The sequence below is a fragment of the Notolepis coatsorum genome, assembly GCF_963971535.1.
Source record: "Notolepis coatsorum genome assembly, chromosome: 14".
In the NCBI taxonomy this organism is placed as follows: domain Eukaryota; kingdom Metazoa; phylum Chordata; class Actinopteri; order Aulopiformes; family Paralepididae; genus Notolepis; species Notolepis coatsorum.
Window position 1 is genome coordinate 61222872 of NC_140178.1, and position 21644 is coordinate 61244515.

At 41.7% G+C, this 21644-nt stretch overlaps 1 protein-coding gene across 1 annotated transcript in view; it reads right to left on the minus strand.

Moving 5' to 3' along the window:
• Positions 1–2442: 2442 nt before the first annotated feature.
• LOC311240235 (COP9 signalosome complex subunit 1-like) overlaps positions 2443–21644 on the minus strand; it is a 148888-nt gene continuing 129686 nt past the window's right edge. The window contains exons 13-14 of the mRNA XM_084328784.1: positions 13290–13424; positions 2443–3158 (exon numbers count right to left, since the gene is read on the minus strand). Of these exons, the coding sequence (XP_084184910.1) occupies positions 3084–3158; positions 13290–13424 (210 nt within the window). The 3' untranslated portion in view covers positions 2443–3083. The remainder of the gene's footprint in view (positions 3159–13289; positions 13425–21644) is intronic.

The window sequence follows — 21644 nt, forward strand, 5'->3', positions numbered from 1 at the left end:
GGACCAGTGAGATCGGTTGCTATGGGAGATAAAACATTGACAATTGATCAAATTGTCATAGTTGCTGTAGGCGTTTTAGAATCATTAAAATTTACATTGTAGCAAACAATTTATTACTTGTTTGTGGGCTAGCTAGCCAATATCCTATACAACAACTGACTGATGGGCTGAAATTCTATATGAGCCATCTAGCAAACACCAAATTATAGCTTGTGTCCATAAGATTGTTGATATAAATAAATAAAAGGGTTACAGAAGTTAGAGCCGTACTGTTAATTTAACCAGGATAATTCATGGTTGTGATTAACATGGGCATTGTTCTTTTTCCTGGACTTGAGTGTAATGTGCTGCTCAGGAACAACGCTGTTGTTTATTACTGTACATTAATAGATCCTTTTGAAGTACATTTTGTAATAATTATGATGCCCTGTACAATACATTATGATATTTAAAACTGTAAATATGTGTTTGTGAGCTGTATTTAATGATTTTAACAATACAATGGGAACGAATGGCTTCCTGGTTGAAAGGTAAGAGTATTAACACTATGGTCGCCAAAAACGCCTTACCACGTCATTCCCCGCCATGCTCATTCTGCCAAAGACGCCGTACCACGTCTTTGATATCAATATTTCAAAAATCTGTGATCGCAATCATATTTCTCCCCCGGAGACTTGAGATCTACTGTTGATCCCCTCTCAACTCTCCAACAGTTCAAGAGCGCCATCTGGTGGCCGATTGGCGGATCGCTCAAACCGGAAACAGGAAATGGAAGCTGGTGCTCATTCCAATTCGGTCCGATCACTCGCTAATAGTCCCAGGACTCGAGCTAGACACAATGGATAGTAATCCGTTACCAATAACTCGATAAACAACATAATTTGGACGTATATACTATTATACAACCTGGAGATGGATCGCATATTTCTACATATCATAATAGGAATATTTCTGCTCCACGCTCATCGCCCAACGGCCCGAGGAAGCTACGGTTAGTTTCAGTGTTATTTTTTAACGTGTTCGATACAAACTGCTCTAATGATCATATCACCCACACTAGATGAATCATCTAACGTTGGCCACGGAATTATAAACGACCCCCCCCCCCCCCCCCCATCCGGTCAACATCAGATGATAAGTACTGTACTTTTCGGACTATAAGCCGCGCCTTTTTCCCCCATTTTTCGACCCTGCGGCTTATATAACGGTGCGGCTTATATGTGGACAAAACCCGAAAATCGAAATATAGCTTTTTTTACTGCATTGAAATGTTATTTATCTGTTCCCTTATTTACTTAATACAACTTGTAAATGAGTTAATTCTTGTTATTTGTCCGACAGTATTGTGTCCCAATGGGAGTCATTCTCTGTAGAGGTGGGAACTTAAAGCTCAATATAAGAACGGCTATGCACCACCACCCACAGAATCGAGAAAGAGCAATCAATCTGTCAATCCTTTCCGTGTCCGGGCCGGGTGAGGTTTCCAGTGTTGAGTCAAATTAAGCCGCAGGCTCCACTCATTACATATGGTAATCAAACATTAAAACACATGTGGCTTATAGTCCAGTGCGGCTTATATATGTACACATCATTCAATTTAGCTGCTGCGGCTTATAGTCGGGTGCGGCTTATAGTGCGAAAAGTACGGTAGTAACTTCTAGAAGCACGTCCATTTGAATTTTTTTTTATCTCGCGCCGATTGCTATCAAACTGTATACAATCATCAATATAATGCATTTAGGGCTATAAATCACGTTCTGGAGAAAGCTGCAGAAAACGATAAAAACATACTTATACTTTAGACCGTATTTTAGTATGAATATGTGAATGAAAAAGTATAACGTTGCTACACCCTGAACAATAGATACTTGATGTTGAATGGGCCATAGTAATGTCAATTTAGCAATACAATTTAAAAAGTTATAGCCCTGCAAAGAAGGGGAACTTCTCCATAGACAAATAGAGCTGGCGTGGGATGGTTTATTAAGAATATAAGCCTGGCGACCAAAGTGTTAAGAGTAGAAGAAATGCATTGTAAGTTTGTCTTTTCATAGGCAGTTGACAATACAAAAAAAAAAAACCACCTGCCATATCCTCTTCAAATTCGACTTGCACATAGGTTGTGGGGATTTGAGCATCTAGCTCCATGCAAGCTCATCTCTCCTCCACACCAGAGCGAGGTAAATGTGTAAATGCACGACTCAAAGCAAGTGGGCCAATCACAGTGCTTGCGGTGCTGCGTTTCCCTATATGCAATTACATTTAAGAAGTGGAGCAAGAAGGCTCCTTGGCCCACGCAGACCTAAAAAGTTAATTTGCTTGTGAACCTAGTATGCTCAATTATTCTACTACATGGCAATGCTCTCACTGTTCTAACCAAGCTTCTGAGAACATTGAAGGCACACTTTTTGCCCACTAGCAAAGAGAATGATGACCACAGCGTGAAGATGGTGATACAAAGCATCCTTTTGTATGTACATTTATTTTAAAAGCTTGTTCTCCAACGAGGCTTCTGTCAAACGTGTCATTTTAGTTTGTCATAAGATACAAAGTGCATCTCTTACAAAAGAAAATAACAAACAGCTTGAAATGCAGCATTTCTCACGCTTTCCTCTCCGATCAGGTTCCATTTCTTCAGAGCAACGAATCCTGCCATCAATACCTTCATTCACAATCATGTCCCCAAATTAAGTTTTTAGATTTGTGTGTGTGTGTGTGTGTGTGTCCAATCTTCAGAAGAGGAACATAGAGTCTGTGTGTGTGGTTTGTGATGATGTTGCTGAGGTCTAACAACTGGTCTTTGTACAACTCAGATCTGTGGTTGTTAAACGGCTACCTTGACATTTTGTTGTATTTGACCACTTTCTTTCTTTACCATCACAGCATTTTCAAAATAACGTTTCCACATTTGTCCTTTAGTTTCTATAAAACGGCATGTTTCCTCTTTGAAACCAAGGTAATGCAGCTAGCGGTTAGCTTGCGGTTGGAAACTGGAAGACAAATTTAAAGAAGACAAAAAATTCCAAAATGTCAAGGCATCCCTTTAACAGAGGCACCATGCAGGGATGCCAGTGGCGTCCTCTTCACATGTTGGTGCTCATCCGGGTTTGGCTGTTGGCAGTCGACAGCTCCCCTTGGCCTCCTTCTCTTGGTGGAGACTAGAGAATAGAAGAAAAAATAAAGATGATATTATTTCTTTTTTTATTTTGGGGGCGGGGTCTTGCTACTTCTCTTTGGCCAGTTATATTTGTTGTGTTCATGGGGTGCTGCACATAAACTTTATACAAACTTTTTTTCATCAATTTTTTTGTCCTCACTTTTTTTCCCGTATTTTTCTCCCATCCCAATTTAGTCGTTATGCCAATTCCCTTCCTGGTTGTTGCGCGCATTTCCCTCCCACTGTCGGCCTAGGGAGGGTGAAGACTATCACATGTCTCCTCAGATACATGTGGAGTCAGCCAGCCGCTTCTTTTCACCTGACAGCGAGGACTCTCACTGGGGGAATGTAACGCGTGGGAGGATCACACTACCAGGACGCTTCATTACTTAAGGCAACCATCTTGCGCCTAGCACGCCCCCGCGGCAGCGCCAGAGCGGAGCGGCAGAGGCGCGCAGGTTGCCGCACGCAATCCCCCCTGTTTTAACATCGACGGTTAGCTCAACTCGTTCGCCAGCTTGCTGTGGAGCCTGCGGTCCAGTTGGTGACAAGTTCGAATCACTTACAATTTTTTTTTTTTTTTTTTTTTTACGTTTAATTAATTTATTGCCTCTATATAAACGCCTTTCTTTCGCCGGTTAAGTTTAGGCATTCTTTCGGAGTTGGTTAAGGTTAGGGTTAAGTTTAGGCATTCTTTCGGAGTTGGTTAAGGTTAGAGTTTGTCTTAGAGCATGGCAATATTTCTTTCGCCGGTTAAGTTTAGGCATTCTTTCGGAATTGGTTAAGGTTAGAGTTCGTCTTAGAGCATGGCAATAGAATGCCTGTTTCACCGGAGCAGCAGCCTATTTCCGCTCTGCCGCTCTCTCGCGGTCACATGGGCGTCGTGGCCAATCAGAGAAACGCTGAACGCAAGTTGGTTGCCTGAAGTGTTGAATATTAAAGGCAACCAACTTGTGTTCGGCTTTTCTCTGATTGGCCGCGACCCCCCGCCCCCACGCGCAGGCAAGCGGCAGCCCCTCCCACGTCCCAAATGAAATCCAAGGAGCAAGCGGCAGCGCGGGCAACCAACTTGTGTACCACTACCAACCAACTTAAGCTGCTGTACCAACCAACTTGTGTTCAGCTGCGGTAGCAGTGGAGCGCTGCTGACTGATTATTATGTTTCGCGTTTTTAACAACCAACTACCAGATTCACTCGTCACTGTACATCACCTCTGAAGTATAAACAAAGCCCATACAGTTATGAAATGCGCTGAACTAGAAAGCGTAACGTTATTATGTTTCGCGTTTTTTTTTTTTTTTTTTTTTTAACTTTATTTTTTAGCGTTTATCGCTTTCCTGGTCAAGCATGACCGACAGTTGTAGGGTGAAACGGGAGAGAGAGCAGGGGGAGACATTCGGCAAATGACTGCGAGTCCGGGAATCGAACTCGGAGTCAACCAGATCCGTGACGCAGCACGGAGTTCCGCGACGCAGCGCGGTAACATGGTGTGCTACTGGAGCACTTGTTTCGCGTTTCTAACAACCAACTACCAGATTCACTCGTCACTGTACATCACCTCTGAAGTATAAACAAAGCCCATACAGTTATGAAATGCGCTGAACTAGAAAGCGTAACGTTATTATGTTTCGCGTTTTTAACAACCAACTACCAGATTCACTCGTATAGCGCTCTCATATTTTGCGAATGCATAAACTATATCTTAAATTATGGCTATGTGTCTAATATGGCTGTCGCTTATCAATGACTTCGCGACAGCCATATTAGACACATCGCCATAATTTAAGATATAGTTTATGCATTCGCAAATATGAGAGCTCTGTCATTAAAGTGGGTGGTGGCAGCATTACTTACAGTAGCGATGACAGCCATATTAGACACATCGCCATAATTTAAGATATAGTTTATGCATTCGCAAATATGAGAGCTCTGTCATTGAAGTGGGTGGTGGCAGCATTACTTACAGTAGCGATGACAGCCATATTAGACACATCGCCATAATTTAAGATATAGTTTATGCATTCGCAAATATGAGAGCTCCGTCATTGAAGTGGGTGGTGGCAGCATTACTTACAGTAGCGATGACAGCCATATTAGACACATCGCCATAATTTAAGATATAGTTTATGCATTCGCAAATATGAGAGCTCTGTCATTGAAGTGGGTGGTGGCAGCATTACTTACAGTAGCGATGACAGCCATATTAGACACATCGCCATAATTTAAGATATAGTTTATGCATTCGCAAATATGAGAGCTCTGTCATTGAAGTGGGTGGTGGCAGCATTACTTACAGTAGCGATTTTTATTGTTTTGTCATGACCAAACATAATCCCAACATAGATAGGAGGTGTACTGTATGTCAAATGTCGGTCATGTGGTGGAAGAGTTTAGTACAGTCACACAACAGAACACCGCGTTGGTTCGACCAGTGCTTCTGCCGCGTCTCTCAGCGGAAAAGGGCGTGTGCTAGGGCGGTCACGTGGCCAATCAGAGAAACGCTGAACGAAAAGCTGAACACAAGTTGGTTGCCTTTAATATTCACGCAACCAGCGTACATACCCCACCGGCTTCCCACCCGCTAACACTGCCAATTGTGTTAGTAGGGACGACTGACCAAGCCGGAGGTACCGCTGACAGCTGGATTCGATCCCAGAGTCTCTGCGGTGGTAGGCAAGTGCTTAGTCCACTGCACTACCCAGCCGCTCCACCTTTATACAAACTTTATCAAATGTTCACCTTCATGTACGTCGTGAACCTGAACATAGAATCATATAAAAGTCTCCAAGGAGAGGGTAGCAGCAGGGTGGAAGGCAATAGACTGCATGGGAATAAAGCTTAAATGATGTCGGCAGGCTGGGCAGAGCATATTATATAGCCTTGGAGGCTGGCATGAAAAAAATGCAACCAAAGTGCATGCACTGCCATGAACTACCATGCCCCAGCCCCACCATTGATTGATTGGTTTATTTCAAATATCGCTGCTGGCGGGACAAAACCTCCTAACTCCATATTTTATCAACTCAGTAGATCATCCTCCATGTGTGTGTGGTTTTACAAAGTCTACACAATGGGAAAGCATTAAACCAATCATCTGTCTAAACCTCGTAACTCTATTCGCCCTCAAATCTGTGTTCGTTTTTTTCATCTGCTGAAAAGTTGGGTTTTTGGAGTTATGAGGTTTTGTCCCGCCAGCAGCGATATGCAACATAACAAACAAACATCAAGTACAGATATAGCCTTAAGCCGTTTATATATATATATATATTAGGGCTGTCAGTTTATCGCGTTAATTAGATTAATTAATTACACAGCAAATAATCGCGTTATGAAAATTAACTCAAAATTAATTACAATTTTTTTTTTTTTTAATAATAATATTTTTTTTGCATCTCATTCATTCCATAAGCATGTAGAATACACATTTACAGATTTTTTCTTAATATGGTCCATTTGCATGTTCTTGGTATCTGATTCTAGGGACATCTATGAATCTCAGGGAATGTATTCCCAGTGTCAGAAATACTGTGGGCTAGATCCACAAAGAATGGATTGTACGGTGCAAGTTGCACCCTTACTTACAATTCATTATGAATTGAAAATGGGGGACCCTGATGTAAACAAGACGAAAGTCTTTCTCTGGTCTGCATTCCCTTAAAGGGGAACTATTTTACTATTTCTTTCACTATTTGGGCACTTTTACACAATTCCTGTGAGTCTATGGAACACCTCTGTAATATATATATTTTTTTTATTCATTGTTTTGTATTTCTAATCAAGTCCTCAAAAACAGCATTTTTCTACCTCAAGATCTCGAGCCGTTTTGAGCCTGGGCTCCTAAACCACTGCGCCACGGCCCCGCCGCCTGAACATTAACATGCAGCGGTGTCTTTATGACATCACATATCGCGCACATTTTCAAATGACTCAGTTCAGTGAGGGTGAATATTGTGAGAGGAGAATTGGAAGAATGCACCAATATGAGAATTTTGAGACATAGATCATATTAATATAAGTTCACATAGCTAGGAAACAATGCTAAACACTCAAAAAGGCCATTTATAAGATAGTTCCCCTTTAACAATTGTGTGTATTGAGCCGTACTGTATTGTACCCATTCTGCAATCTGTTAATAACATTTTCATTCAATCAATCAATCTGCGCGGTGATTGATTGAATGAACATTTTATTTTGAGTAAATTGTAATGAACCAAATGAGAATATCAATAATTTTTTTTTTATCTTTGACTGTGAATAACACCATGCTCAAATTGACCAGACCTGAAAAATCTAAGCAAATTAATAGATGGAAGATGATTAAACAGAAGGTTTTGTAGATACAGTACTGAATTCTGCCATCCGGACACATGCAATTTGAAATATGATTATAGAATATAGAATATGAGGCATAAAATGGTAATGCGATTAAAATGCGATTAAAATGCGATTAATTAATTACAAATCCTGTAATTAATTAGATACATTTTTTTAATCGCCTGACAGCACTAATATATATATATATATATATAAAAAGAACAAATAACTCAATTATAATTTTTTTGTCATTTACATGACATGCCCATGAACCACCATGCCCCAGCCCCACCATAATGAATGTTAATTCCCTAGGTGGAATACACCTGATAAATTACATGCTGGTGCTCTAATGTGACATCTAGTGGCTGAATGTTATCTATAGCACCTTTTAACACATTGACTGCCAGACCCAAGATTTCTCAGGTTAACTCGCCATGCGTTGAGTGCAGCGGTTCCGTTAGCCGGTAATTACCGGTATTTGACCGGCAAAATCTGTTGAAGTCCGACATATTTAATCTCTCCGGTCTTAATGTCTGGTGAAAATAATTCCCTCTAAGCACAATTTGATTATTTGAATTGTATTAAAATAGGCTAAAATTAAATAGCCTATGCGATGAACGAAACAATCATTACATTTGTTTCATCGTTGCTTCACCAAGCAGGTATAATAATGACACTGCTGTGTCAGCGGGAGATTGCTGCTAGATTTGCGACTGCATGCAGCTGCAGAGCCACAGAATCCACCATAACCCACCCATCTGTACCGGCAGAGTGCAGTACTCCAATTCAGCCATTGGCAATTCAGCTGTTGGGTGGGGGGCGCTGTTGAGCGGTCCCCAGATAGAGCCTTAAAACAGCTGAATCTGCTGCTCTGCAGCGCCATACTCTTTGCAAATAAGTCGTTGCGAGGTGGAGAGAGTCATCACGCAAACCCACGATAATGTTGCCATCTCTCTCTGCCAAATTTCTCAGTTCTTCGCTTGATATAATTAATACAAATGTCCAATATAACGGAATTCGTTAGCTCATAAAAATGTGATTATAACCGACTGCTGTTTATTAATGTCGGGCGACTGCCCACAGACACCTATTTGATTTAAAGTCAGCAGCAGCACGGAGTCTCTGGACTTATTTTATTTGGAATATAATGACTGTATACACAAAAGTAGCCTAGTTTTAAGTTAAAATATTATAAATCTACATGCCTTGAGGATGTCAATTATTTTTAAGCTCAATAAACTCTGACCGGAATTTCTCTCATTTGACCGGTAGATTTAAATCTACCGGACCCTGAGACCGGCAACAATCTTTTCTAACGGAAACCCTGGTTGAGTGCCAGACCCGAGATTTCTCGGGTTTTGGTTGTTTTTTCTTTTATTCGATTTTTTTTAATTCATTACAGGTTCACGGACCTCGGTGTTACCATAGGAAATCATTCTGAAATCCCAAAAGCGCAATACCGGCCGCATCCTGGTAGGTGGCAGTATCGCCCACCCTTTGAAACCTTATTTCACACTCTGTTACATCGTATATGGTCCGGGCACAGAATATAGACCAAGCCAAGTGAATCGCTTCATGCGAGCACTTCGAAACGCGTTCAGCACATTTGAGGCATATCCCGTGCCACTTCGTGTCAGGGACCCGATCGACATCAATACTGGAAACCGCGATCAGACAATTGTAATATTCTTTTTGGGATACCTCCTAGTAAAGGTAAGGACTATGACATCAATTCCCCCCTGATCCTACAATGATTTCATATCGATCCGGCCGATCAACGTATGTAGTATTCAAAACGAATGCCGTTACTGCCGATCAAAGCATCAAAAAACTACCCCCCCCCCCTTTCATGCATTCATGATGAAACATAATACCTATTATATACTTTTGAATTGGAAATAGTAGCAACGCCAACACTTTTAGCAAAATTCACGTATTGCTCCATAGCGCCGTTTTCAGGAATTAGCCAGGATCACTCTGAAACTATACAATATTCACCACGGTATAACACACGAACGTATACATGAAAAAAATTATTATTTTTCACATGTTGAACGATGGATTGTTAATGTCAAATGAGCCATAGTATTCAGGGCTCGAAATTGCGACCGAATTGCGGTGCAACCTCAAAATATAATTGGGAGCATTCGTGCGAGTGCAAATAATTGTTCTGGTGCGACCCCCCCCCCCCCCCTCTCTGTCCATTCGCTAGTTTGTCACTCAGTATGTGCCTTGTAAGTTGACAGTGACCATTATAACCAATCAAACATGAGCTTGACGTTCTTACATTTAATGCTGATTTTAGATTGGTTAAGATTAGCTTTCAAGCCTCGCTGTCTTCTCTCATCCTACAGCAAGTTGTTGACGCGCACACACACATTCACACGCTGCTCCCAGTGCTCACATTGCCCATGGCCCTCCCCCTCACAGACCCATCTAGTCAACATCGCTCATTCGCTCTGAAGAGAGCAAGAGTGCAGCTCCTCTTTCAACATCACTTAACAAAATGACCCAGTAAACCGGGGTCGGCAATAGGCGGCCCGCGGGCCGACATTGGCCCGCCAGTAATCATTTCTGGCGGTGTATTTTGAGAATATGATATTTATTTTACGCACAGGAAATATTCACTCGTGAGTGACGCCAAAGTGTCTTTGTGAAGCTGTATCTATCTACCGGTATTCATCATATCTATGTCTGTCACTCACTATAGCCAATTGAAATGCTAGAAATGGTCACGTGGACTGGGAGAACCAATGGAATAGTCCCACCGGGCCGCGTGTATATTTCCCTAACGCACTTTCACTTCTGCGTTCGAGATGCGAGACGAACAAAACAAACGTCTTTGGATAGCTTCTTTGCAACGGGGAAATACCAACTGATGAGCCAGAAGTGGAGCCTACGCCCTCCAAGACACATAACACTTCTTTTAATAAACAGGAGTCATACTTAAAATACGGGTTTATCGCAACAGGTCAGTGATTCTTGCGTGCCGACATCCTCTCTGCATAATATGTGGTGACAACAACAACAACAACAACAACAACAACAACAACAACAACGAGGCAATGATGACAACTGTGTTCAAGTTGGCAGATAAAGTAGCTGCATTCAACGCCAATCTGGAATTGGAGGGCGGCGAGTGGATATTTGACATGTTTCAAACATTAGCAGGGATTTTGGAGGACTGAAACAAGCCGGGCAGTTATAGTGAGTCGTGTTTTCATGCATTCTGATCTGCTGTTCATCACTCGCCGCGGTGATCTGCAACAGCTGATCTGCTGTTCATGAATGAATGAAAACTTTATTTAACAGATTGCAGAATGGGTACAATACAGTACGGTTCAATACATACAATTGTTAAGGGGATGCAGACCAGAGAAAAACGTTTGTCTTGTTTACACCAGAGGGCTCGCTTATGCCTTTGTTTTTTACTGTTGTGAAGCACTTTGAACGGCAACCTCTGTATGAAAAGTGCTATACAAATAAAGTTATTATTATTATTATTATTATTATTATTATTATTATTATGTGTACACCCGCCGCGGTGCAGCATTTTTCACTATCATTATATTAAATTAGCCATTGTTTTTTATCCTGGCCTGCCAATCAATGGCTTGGGGAAAATCTGGCCCGTGGCCAGACCTAATTGCCGACCCCTGCAGTAAACTATTCACTTTAGTTTAATGCACAAGGCGTTGTCTAACGTTATGTAGCTGGCTAGCTACTGATAGGCGCTCGTCTCAATGGCTGATACCATCATAGGCATTCGTTTTTGCAGCTGTTGCTACCTAGCAACTGTAGCTAGCTAATACTGACTACCTTTTCATTCGCAATGGAGTGGAGCTAACTAACTGTACAAATCGATGTGATTGGCTGAGACTGTATTTTGTACGGTTGGCTGCCTGGCTGTTGTGGATTTGGGTAGCCAGCTAGCTGGCTGGCAGTTCATAGTGCAGTAGTGTGTGTATCTATGTACATTGATGATAAAGAGGGGTTTCTCCCCTCCTAATGTACAGTCTCCTCCCCATCATATGTATATATTTTATGTTAGGATTTCTGGGTAACAGTACTGTATATTTGCATATCGTATATGTCACAAATGTAACAGTACTATATACCTGTATGTCCCTATGTCATAAATGTCACTATGAATTGAAAATGGGGGACCCTGATGTAAACATCTTTCTCTGGTCTGCATTCCCTTAACAATTGTGTGTATTGAGCCGTACTGTATTGTACCCATTCTGCAATCTGTTATATAAAGTTTTCATTCATTCATTCATTAGCTGGCTGTTGTTGGCTGAAAGATCGAGTTCTCTCATAGCCGTGAGTAATCGATCAATCGATTACTCAAGCCCACCCCTATAATCTATACAAAAAGAATGCGACTGATCTAGCGAGCTAGAATCGGAATATTCCACCCATAAATAGCTAATGTCAAATGGAAGTATTGTATAGGGCTGGGCGATAAAACGATAACGATAACTATCGCGATAAATTATTTCCTCGAAATAAACATGAAACGTGGTCGCAAAGTTTCGATATATCGATTTTCCAAGCTTGGATATGAGCACACGCACTAACAACCAATCAGTGAAGGAGATGGCCGACAGCGAAGGAGACCCGCGCTACACCTCTGGGTAGAGAGGTAGGACTCTAGTAGTAAACAAGGCTGGCTAGGATAATTAGTGGACGTCGTTGCAATGTATTGGGGCGAAACAGAGTATTTTAGGGTGATATTTAGTACATTGGAAACAAGGCTGGCTAGGATAATTAGCTTGCACGCCGCTATTTTATAGTTTACGTGCCGAGTGGGTGTGTGGCGTGAATTCTGAGGCCACGGATAGAGTAGTGTGGGGTATGCGGTGGACGTCGTTGCAGTGTATTGGGGCAAAACGGAGTATTTTAGGGTGATAGTTAGTACATTGTCATGGGATACACTGCTTGCTCTGGCTAACTGCTAACGTGCGCGGACTGATGACGACATCAACTCGAGATATTCGCAGCAGCAAAATAAGTCTATTAATAGCCCGTCCATCGGCGCCGGGCATAAGAAGTTAATTAAACTTGACAGAAATTATATCGACGATAATTATCGATATCGAGTTATATGAAAATAATTTTATAATTTTATCGCGATAACGTTTTTGGCCATATCGCCCAGCCCTAGTATTGTATATTCTGTACTTAGTTTGAAAGTGGTCAGACAGTTCCCTCTGTGTGTAATACAGACAGTCGTCACACATTCATAAATAACACTTACAGAAAATCTTATTGTGCACTGTAATAAAAGACGTTTTGTTCAATGGGGGATTCTTTTATGTACCGAATACCGTGAAACCGTGGTATTTTTGCCCAAGGTTATCATACCCTCAAAATGTCATACAAGCACATGCCTAGTCTACACTATAGGCTACACTACTAGGTCTACACTACTATAGTTTTACGGCTACTTTCACAGTTTTACTGCATTATTACTGTTATATTGTCGTTTTTTAATCAATAAAAAATATATATTACATATATATTGTTGGTGCTCCTTACATTTTGATCTTTGCTGGTGCTCCCAAGTAAAAATGTTAATTTCGAGCCCTGGTATTGTCTCCATAGCTATAATATAGAATATAGATATAGCCCTGCAAACACCGCAACGCACAGTGAAAATCCCTATACTTTACAGCACTGGCACACTAAGTACAAAGGTGGGAAAACAGCATGGCAGTCTGAGTCAATGTGTGAAACACCTGTGGTGGTGGTGTTTACATGCTCAACAACAACAACATGTGTACCAAACCCTACAGGGTGGTTATCTACCTTGACATGGATCTGGTTTCGTAGTACAGCTGCTCGGAGTATCAAGGCTTTGGCTCGTCTCTGGAACTCCTTGCCCATGTGGACCGACTTCTCAAAGGTGGTGCTCCTCTGGTCCACGTCTCGCGCATACAGGATCTGACAACGTTACAACAGGGATGTCAGCTCACTCACACAGGGGAGACGGACAGGATGTGACAACGTTACAACAGGGATGTCAGCTCACTCACACAGGGGAGACGGACAGGATCTGACAACGTTACAACAGGGATGTCAGCTCACTCAGGGGAGACGTACAACAGGATCTGACAACGTTACAACAGGGATGTCAGCTCACTCACAGGGGAGACGTACAGCAGGATCTGACAACGTTACAACAGGGATGTCAGTTCACTCACACAGGGGAGAATGCAGTCTAGTGCTACTAGTGCTTGCCTTACATTCATTAAAAGATCCATGGAAACAACATTCATGGCAAAGTGAGCTTCCACGGTTTGACGTATATCCGAATGCATTGGGGCGGAGAGGTTGATTTGGTTAATATCCTAAAATAACAATGGAATTTTATTGGACTTTTATTTATAGCTGCGACCAGCAGCTCTATATGTCGCTACCCTAGGAGGCTGAAATCTTACATGGAGGTCAAATGTGTGTGTGTGCGTGTCCATGCAAATTGGCTCAAATGGGGCATGGCCTATCGCAAAAAGGTGCACAGACTTGTTGATCAAGGACACACATGCACATAGCCACGCCCCATTGTGTTTGTTTGTGTCAACAAGTCTGTGCACCTTTTTGCGATAGGCCATGCCCCATTTTAGCCAATTTGCATGGACACACACAGAGATGCATGCATGTACACGGTCGCAGCTATTCACGCTTGTTTCGGTGTTCTTCCTCAAGTGCAGACTGCCCCGATCATGAATACCACGATCACAACACCAGAGGGAGCTCCACAAATCATGTTAAACCCAGATTCTGCTCAAACAAGGGACTAAACACGTTTCGCAATTATGCCACATCAATGTGGAACGCCCTACCCAAAGCTGTAAAGGAATGTGAATCACTACCCACTTTCAAAAACACTCTCAAAGAACACCTACGGGAGACTGCAATTCGAAACTGGCCCCTACAAATGTCTTAACCCAGTTGTACAGTAAATTACCAAGTATGGCTTTGTCAGTATTCCAATGTACAGTGTACAGTGTCCCCCCCCCCCTACGCCCCCCCCCCCTCCAATGTACAGCCCCCACCCACCCAACCCCACCCCACCCACCCAACCTCCTCCAATGTACAGTTTCTACGTCAAATGTATATACACTTATTCTTACACATACACATACTCTTTTTCTGGACACTTTCTGTATCACAAACAGTACTGTATTTGCAAATCTGATATGTCATAAATGTATAGATGTAGCAGTACTGTCTATCTGTATGTCATATATGTTATGATGAATTGAAAATGGGGGACCCTGATGTAAACAAGACGAAAGTCTCTCTGGTCTGCAGTCTGCATCCCCTTAACAATTGATGTATGTATTGAGCTGTACTGTACTGTACCCATTCTGCAATCTGTTAATAAACTTTTCAATCAATCAATCAAACCTAACTCACGGATTAGCTACCTTTTCCTGGATGAGATAGACTTCTTTAGACAAAAATAAAATAGAGATATTTTGTGATAGGTTTTTTCTTTTTTTAAACACGTGCTATTTTTTTTAATCAATATTATTGATAAGACAAAAGGGTTAAATGGAGGAAAACATGTATATTTTATTTCATGGGATCTATAAAGGTAGAATCTGAAAAGTCATCAAACAGCTGCTCTCTACTTTGTTTAGGTCAGAGTTGAGCAACTTATTATAGTATGAATCTCTCCAAACCTCTCTTGGCAGAGTCTGAGGGTGCGGTTACACAAGGGGAAAACAGGAACGTTGTATTTCACTTTTCACAACATTGCATTATCACAGTCAGGTTAGACGACGCGTTGTCTCCTGAACTCTCTCGTTGTCAGAAGCTAGGCGTGGTCAGACGGCAACGGATCTCATCACTGAATTCAACACTAAGCATGCGCATGCACAAAAGCGCGAGCTCGGGGGTTAAAAACGAAAAATATAGCCTCAAATCTCGACTGGGAGTCGGTGTTTCAACTTGTTCAACTTGACTAACAGGGTGAAACATTATGGCTATCAGTTTCCTTTTTTCCTCCCTCAATAATATGTTATTTATGTACGTTATAATTATGTAAAGAAATGCACATATGGATTGTTTGCTGCAACGTTTCTGAATGAATTGAAGCATTAACACTTTCTCTGCCACGCTTATGTACATCCTTATACCATCCTCTGCCAGCTCTATTTGTCTATGGAGAAGTTCCCCTTCTTTGCAGGGCTATAACTTTTTTAATTGTATTGCTAAATTGACATTACTATGGCCCATTCAACGTCAATTATCCATCGTTCAGGATGTAGGAACGTTATACTTTTTCATTCACATATTCATACTAAAATACGGTCTAAAGTATAAATGTTTTTATCGTTATCTGCAGCATTCTGCAGAACGTGATTTATAGCCCTAAATGCATTATATTGATGATCAAATACAGTTTGATAGCGATCGGCGCCAGATAAAAAATTTCAAATGGACGTGCTTCTAGAAGTTACTACTTATCATCTGATGTTGACCGGATGGGGGGGGGGGGGGGTCGTTTATAATTCCGTGGCCAACGTTAGATGATTCATGTAGTGTGGGTGATATGATCATTAGAGCAGTTTGTATCGAACACGGTAAACATAAACGCTGAAACTTACCCCAGTCTCCTCGGGCCGTTGGGCGATGAGCGTGGAGCAAAAAGATTCCTATTATGGGATGTTGAAATATGTGATCCATCTTCAGGTTGTATAATAGTATATACGTCCAAATCATGTTGTTTATCGAGTTATTGGTAACGGATCGCTATCCATTGTGTCGAGCTGGAGTCCTGGGACCTATAGCGAGTGGTCGGACCGAATTTGGATGAGCACCAGTTTCCGTTTCCGGTTTCCAGTTTGGGCGATACGCCGATCGGCCACCAGATGGCGCTCTTGAACCGTTGGAGAGTTGAGAGGGGATCAACAGTAGATCTCAAGTCTCAGCGGGAGAAATATGATTGCGATCACAGATTTTTGAAATATTGATCTCAATGACGTGTTACGGCGTCATTGGCAGATTAAGCATGGCGGGGATTGACGAGTTACGGCGTCCTTGGCGATTAAAGTGTTAAATAAGCAGAGAATTAAATTACAATTTCCATAACGATGCGTTTAAATAGCCTAGCCATTTTCTTTTACAGCGTTTTTTGACGTCTCAAGCAATAATATTTATTAGAGGCTCCATTTTTCGTGGACGAAAAATACACCAGTCTATTCTCCACTTGCACAACCTGAAAGTAGGCACTTCCGGCTGACTTCCGGTTGCGAATGGTACTTCCTGTCCCATCCAAATACATTGTTTTTAGCTACTTTTCTCCCGTTATTTAAACAACTTTGTCGTTACAGAGAGGCAATGAAACGTTTGTATTATTATAGTATAGAATGTATTTAATAAGCAAACGTTTGTCAGCAGGGTTTTTGGGCTGTATTTCATGTAAACATTTTCACTGTTAGTTTACTTGCTCACGCTAATTAAGGCTAATGCTGGCTAACAGAAGCTAGCGCAAGAAACGACGCTGCAAAGTATTGTTTATAGTGCATTTCTTGCCACCTTATAGCATTTGTACATTTGTATGACAGTCCATAATGCTCCCGTGAGGTTTCTCCGGACGTTTTGGTAATGATTTTCACTATAAAATCATATTTCTAAATGACAGGAAGTTGATAAACTGGCCGGAATAGCTTTGAGCTAACGATCTTTGCCGATGCATTCCATTCTAATGTAATCTCATTTGTATTTTATTTTTTTATTATTTTTTAAACAAACACATAAACAAACATGACAACACACAAGCATTATTTGTCAGTGCACATCCAATGAAATTAAATCACATTTTATTTAATTGTCTTATATAGGATATACCCTTAATACCGGTTATCTAAAAACCTACACACATATGCTCCAGCTCGTACCCCCCCCTTCCGGACCCCCCATTGGATAATCCATCCACTTTCCCTCGCTCCTAACCAGACATTACCATTATATGCTAGCTTTTATTTTCTCCACCACTTCTAACCACAGTGTCATTTTGGATTCATTGAGACCCAAAATTCTTGCTGTAGATATTTCTTGATAGATCACATCGAGATATGTAATAATCCAGACCTTTCGGCTAGGGATGCCCCGATCACGTTTTTTGCCACCGATACCGATCGTCTTGAGCCATATTGGCCGATACCGATCCGATAACGATCGTTTTTGATTAATAAAAAATAAATACTTTTTTTTATATACATTTCTTATTTAATTTATTTTTATAAAATATATATATTATATAATTAGACTTGTACTTGTAGTTGTATTATCTGCGAGACAATGCCACCACGCAACAAGTCAAAATGCGCGCTATCTCCACTGTCTGTGTACACTCTGCTTTGATCAAATCACATTCGGCTCTGCAGATTTACCCTAGGCTCTGCAGATATACCCTACTCCCTCAGCTATCCCCGTTTGTGACTGCGATGCAAGCCGGGGCTCGAATACGCATCGAATGAGTGTTATAAGACATTGATATCAGGAGCTATCTGTAGCTACTGCTAGCCGGAAATATAACGTTAAGACAACGCCTCAGTGAACTATTTAGTTGAATGGGACATTTCGTTTTGAACAGTGAGCTAAGCTAACGTGAGCTAACAGAGGTATCATACACTAGTACTAGTCCTAGACTATTGCTGGAGCATTTGTTGATATCAGGAGCTATCAGTAGCTAGCCGGCTAGATACCGTTCGGTTAGACAATGCCTCATCATGTATTAAACTAAAAGTGAATAGTTGACTGGGTCATTTTGTAACGGTAGCTAACATTAGCTCATGGAGGTCCCGTCCCACTAGACTAGACTAGACCCGTGTTTACATGCGTGTGGGAGGAGCTGGAGGAGGAGCAGACACGCAGCACTGTGTGCAGCTCCTGGTGTCTGAGGCTATGGTTAGACTAGTGTATTCCTGGCGTTTTTTTATACGTTTTTGACGACGTTTCATGTCCTATCTACACAGAAATGCGTTTGGCGTTTTTTTGTGGATACGGCTGAAACGCAAAATTGTGTTTGCGTTTGGAGATACGCAAAAAAAACGAGTCGACAACAGCGTGTAGTCAGCACGGAGCAGTTGTTGCGAAAACGCCCATGCGCAGTAGATACCATCTGCGTGCCCTTCCGGTGACAACAGTGTGTGTGTGTGTGTGTGGGTGTGTTTGGGACAGAGCTCCGTGTCCCAAATAGCTTCAGCTACCATGTGTTGTCAAGTTATTGTTATAAGGACCCCAGTCCAAGCTACAACAGTCTGCATTCCCTTAACAATTGTTTGTATTGAGCCGTATTGTATTGTACCCATATGCAATATGTTAAATAAAGTTTACATCCATTCATTCTGCTAGCATTACCGATTGCATGAGCAGCTGGCTAACGTGAGCTATCAGGATTCAGACCCTGTTAGCTCAGAGTTCCTCTTTCAACTTAACAAGCATTAAACAAAATGGCCCAGTCATCTATTCACCTTTGTTTAATACACACAGCGTTGTCTCTAATGTTATCTAACTACTGATAGCTCGCGATATCATCAGTTTCGTGCTGGCTAAGTAGCGTGAGCTAACGTTAGCTTCTAGCCACAATGCTATATTGTTATAATGGCATACTCCATTGACGTTAGCATGCAGCTAACAATGCTACCGATCGTTTTTTAGACTAAACTATCCGCTCTTGGTGGTCACTTGTGTTGATGTTAGTTTTGTTTCATCAACAAATGACAGGCAGAACACACAGTGAATGTATCCGTTTTGTTTATTGCACTTTTATTAGGCTTTGCTGAAAAAAGAATTGCTGCATTGAGTGAGCAAGCAAGATGGTGGCGCGGCATAGGCGCCTGCCTTATTGACATTTTCTTTGCTGGAGCTTCCACCAGGAAGTGTATTGGCACATTCGTTCTGATTGGTTGAAATTGCCTTCATGTTTGCCACCTACTGCCACCTACTGCTTTGGCAGTGTACTACATCAGTGTGCTCGGCTGACAAAAACGAAAAAAAAAAAACGAAAGTGTGACTCAGGCGCACGACGTCGCGGCGATACGCATAAGAAAACAATACGAAGATGATACGAAAGGTGTAACCTCTGCCTGAGACAGAACTCAGCGAGTGAGATCGGTTTTGACGATCGGCGAAAATAAAGCATTATCACCGATCACCGATCGCATATTTACATGGCCGGACTGGGGAAATAATTCATACCGGGAGATATAGCGCGAAATATAGCCCCAGTCAGGCCACTTTTTAAGCGGGGGGTCTGGGGGTCCCCCACCAGGATTTTTTTTGTTACAAAGACTTAATTTCCTGCATTCTGGTGAATTTTAGTGCATGTGAATCACAAACTAATGAGCCAACAATTGCTTAGTACAATGTACTGTTATGGACCTCAAATAAAACTGTTGTGGCACTAGCAATGCTACTCTCTCCACCTTCAAAAAGAAAAAAGCAAGAGCACAACATATTTTTCTATTTACTATTATAATACAGTTAACCACTCTCTCCTGTAAGGGCCTTTCTTTTTCTTTGTTTTATCCCTCTCTCCTCCACCCTTTCTCTTTCTTCCACTGTCCATCTTGACATCAACGTTAATTGACTTTCGCTCTACTGTATCTCTCCCGAGTCCCTCACTACCTGGCTCATTGCCTGGCTGTTATTCTGCATCCGAGTGCCGTTTGCCATTCCATTCGCCGCCTCCACTGTCAATCAGTTGTATCGCCTGGTCCCGCCTCCACCAATCACAAGCGGCAGCACAGCTCCATTGTGTGTGTGTGATATACGCGTGAGAGAGAGAGTCAGATAGTTTTCCAACTCTGTCGCAGACAGTGAAATCCTGGTTGTTCCCCACCCATCTAGGTTATCTAACTATCGCGCCGCGCCGCCGCCACAACTAGAAACAATGGCCTGGCAATTTAAAAAAAATAATAATAATATATATATATATATTTTTTTTATATAATTTTTTTTTTTTAAATCTGTGCAGGCCAGGCCACCGGGAAAACTCCCGGTGCTCCCGATGGCCAGTCCGGGCCTGCATATTTATACTGATTATCGGCCGATAACGATCGGTGGCCGATCGATCGGGGCATCCCTACTTTCGGCAAATTTTTTCCGGTTGGAACCATCGTGATGCTATCAGCTTTTTAGCCACTGTGATACCCGATAAAACCAATCTCTTTAGCTGTGGATGTACTGCCCACTCAAAAACATCATTCAGCAGTAGTACAGAGGGGTGTACAGGTATATTCCAAGTTAAGAGGTTTGATAGTTGCTGGGTCACCTCTTTCCAGAATATCTTAACTGGTGGGCAGTCCCAGTACATGTGCATAAATGTCCCCTCGTCCCCATTTGTACATAAGGAGCATTTGGAGTCTTGTATAAGACCCATTTTTTTCAGTCTTATAGGAGTCAAGTATGTCCTATGAATATAGTTAAGATTGATTTGTTGATGGTCCGGGTTCCTTGATGTGAATCGAATATTTGCCCAGGCTGCTTGCCAATCAAAGTCGCTTTCCAGGTCTGGTATATCCCTCCTCCAGACAGAGTCTAGTTGGAGGGTTTCATACGAGGACGTTAGTAATTGATGATAAAAATCTGAAACAAAACCACTCGATGTCTCTCTTTCATAGAAGAATTTGTGGTATCTGTGGTGTTCAATTGGTATGTCTAATGGAACACCGTGAGACTTCAAACATAGCCGTAACTGTATGTAAAAAAGCCATGTGGACTTGGTGAGATTACATTTTTTGCATATTTCTCCATAGCTACACAAACCCTGTTTGTTAAAAAACAGAAGGTTTTGTAGATACAGTACTGAATTCTGCCATCTTTTTTTATAATGTAAATTTCTCCACCATTTTTCATCGTATTGCAACACCGTTTTTTGCAAGACGTTCACAGAAAGGTTGAGAAACTAACTGCGTTCTGTTTCATGGCAATAACGTTCAGGTTTGTGGGAGATAATCCCAAAAAATAAGAGAAATAAAAAAGTTAATCCAGAAGTCAGATGATTGACAGGAACTGGTGTGAGCTGGGTAGGATAGTTTTTCGAAATTCGAAAGCCCTGAGTCTCTTCCTTCAAAAGACTACACTCACTTTTGGCTGTGCCACTCCCTCCTGTCAATATGCGCCGGTTTCCGACTCAATGCCCTGAGA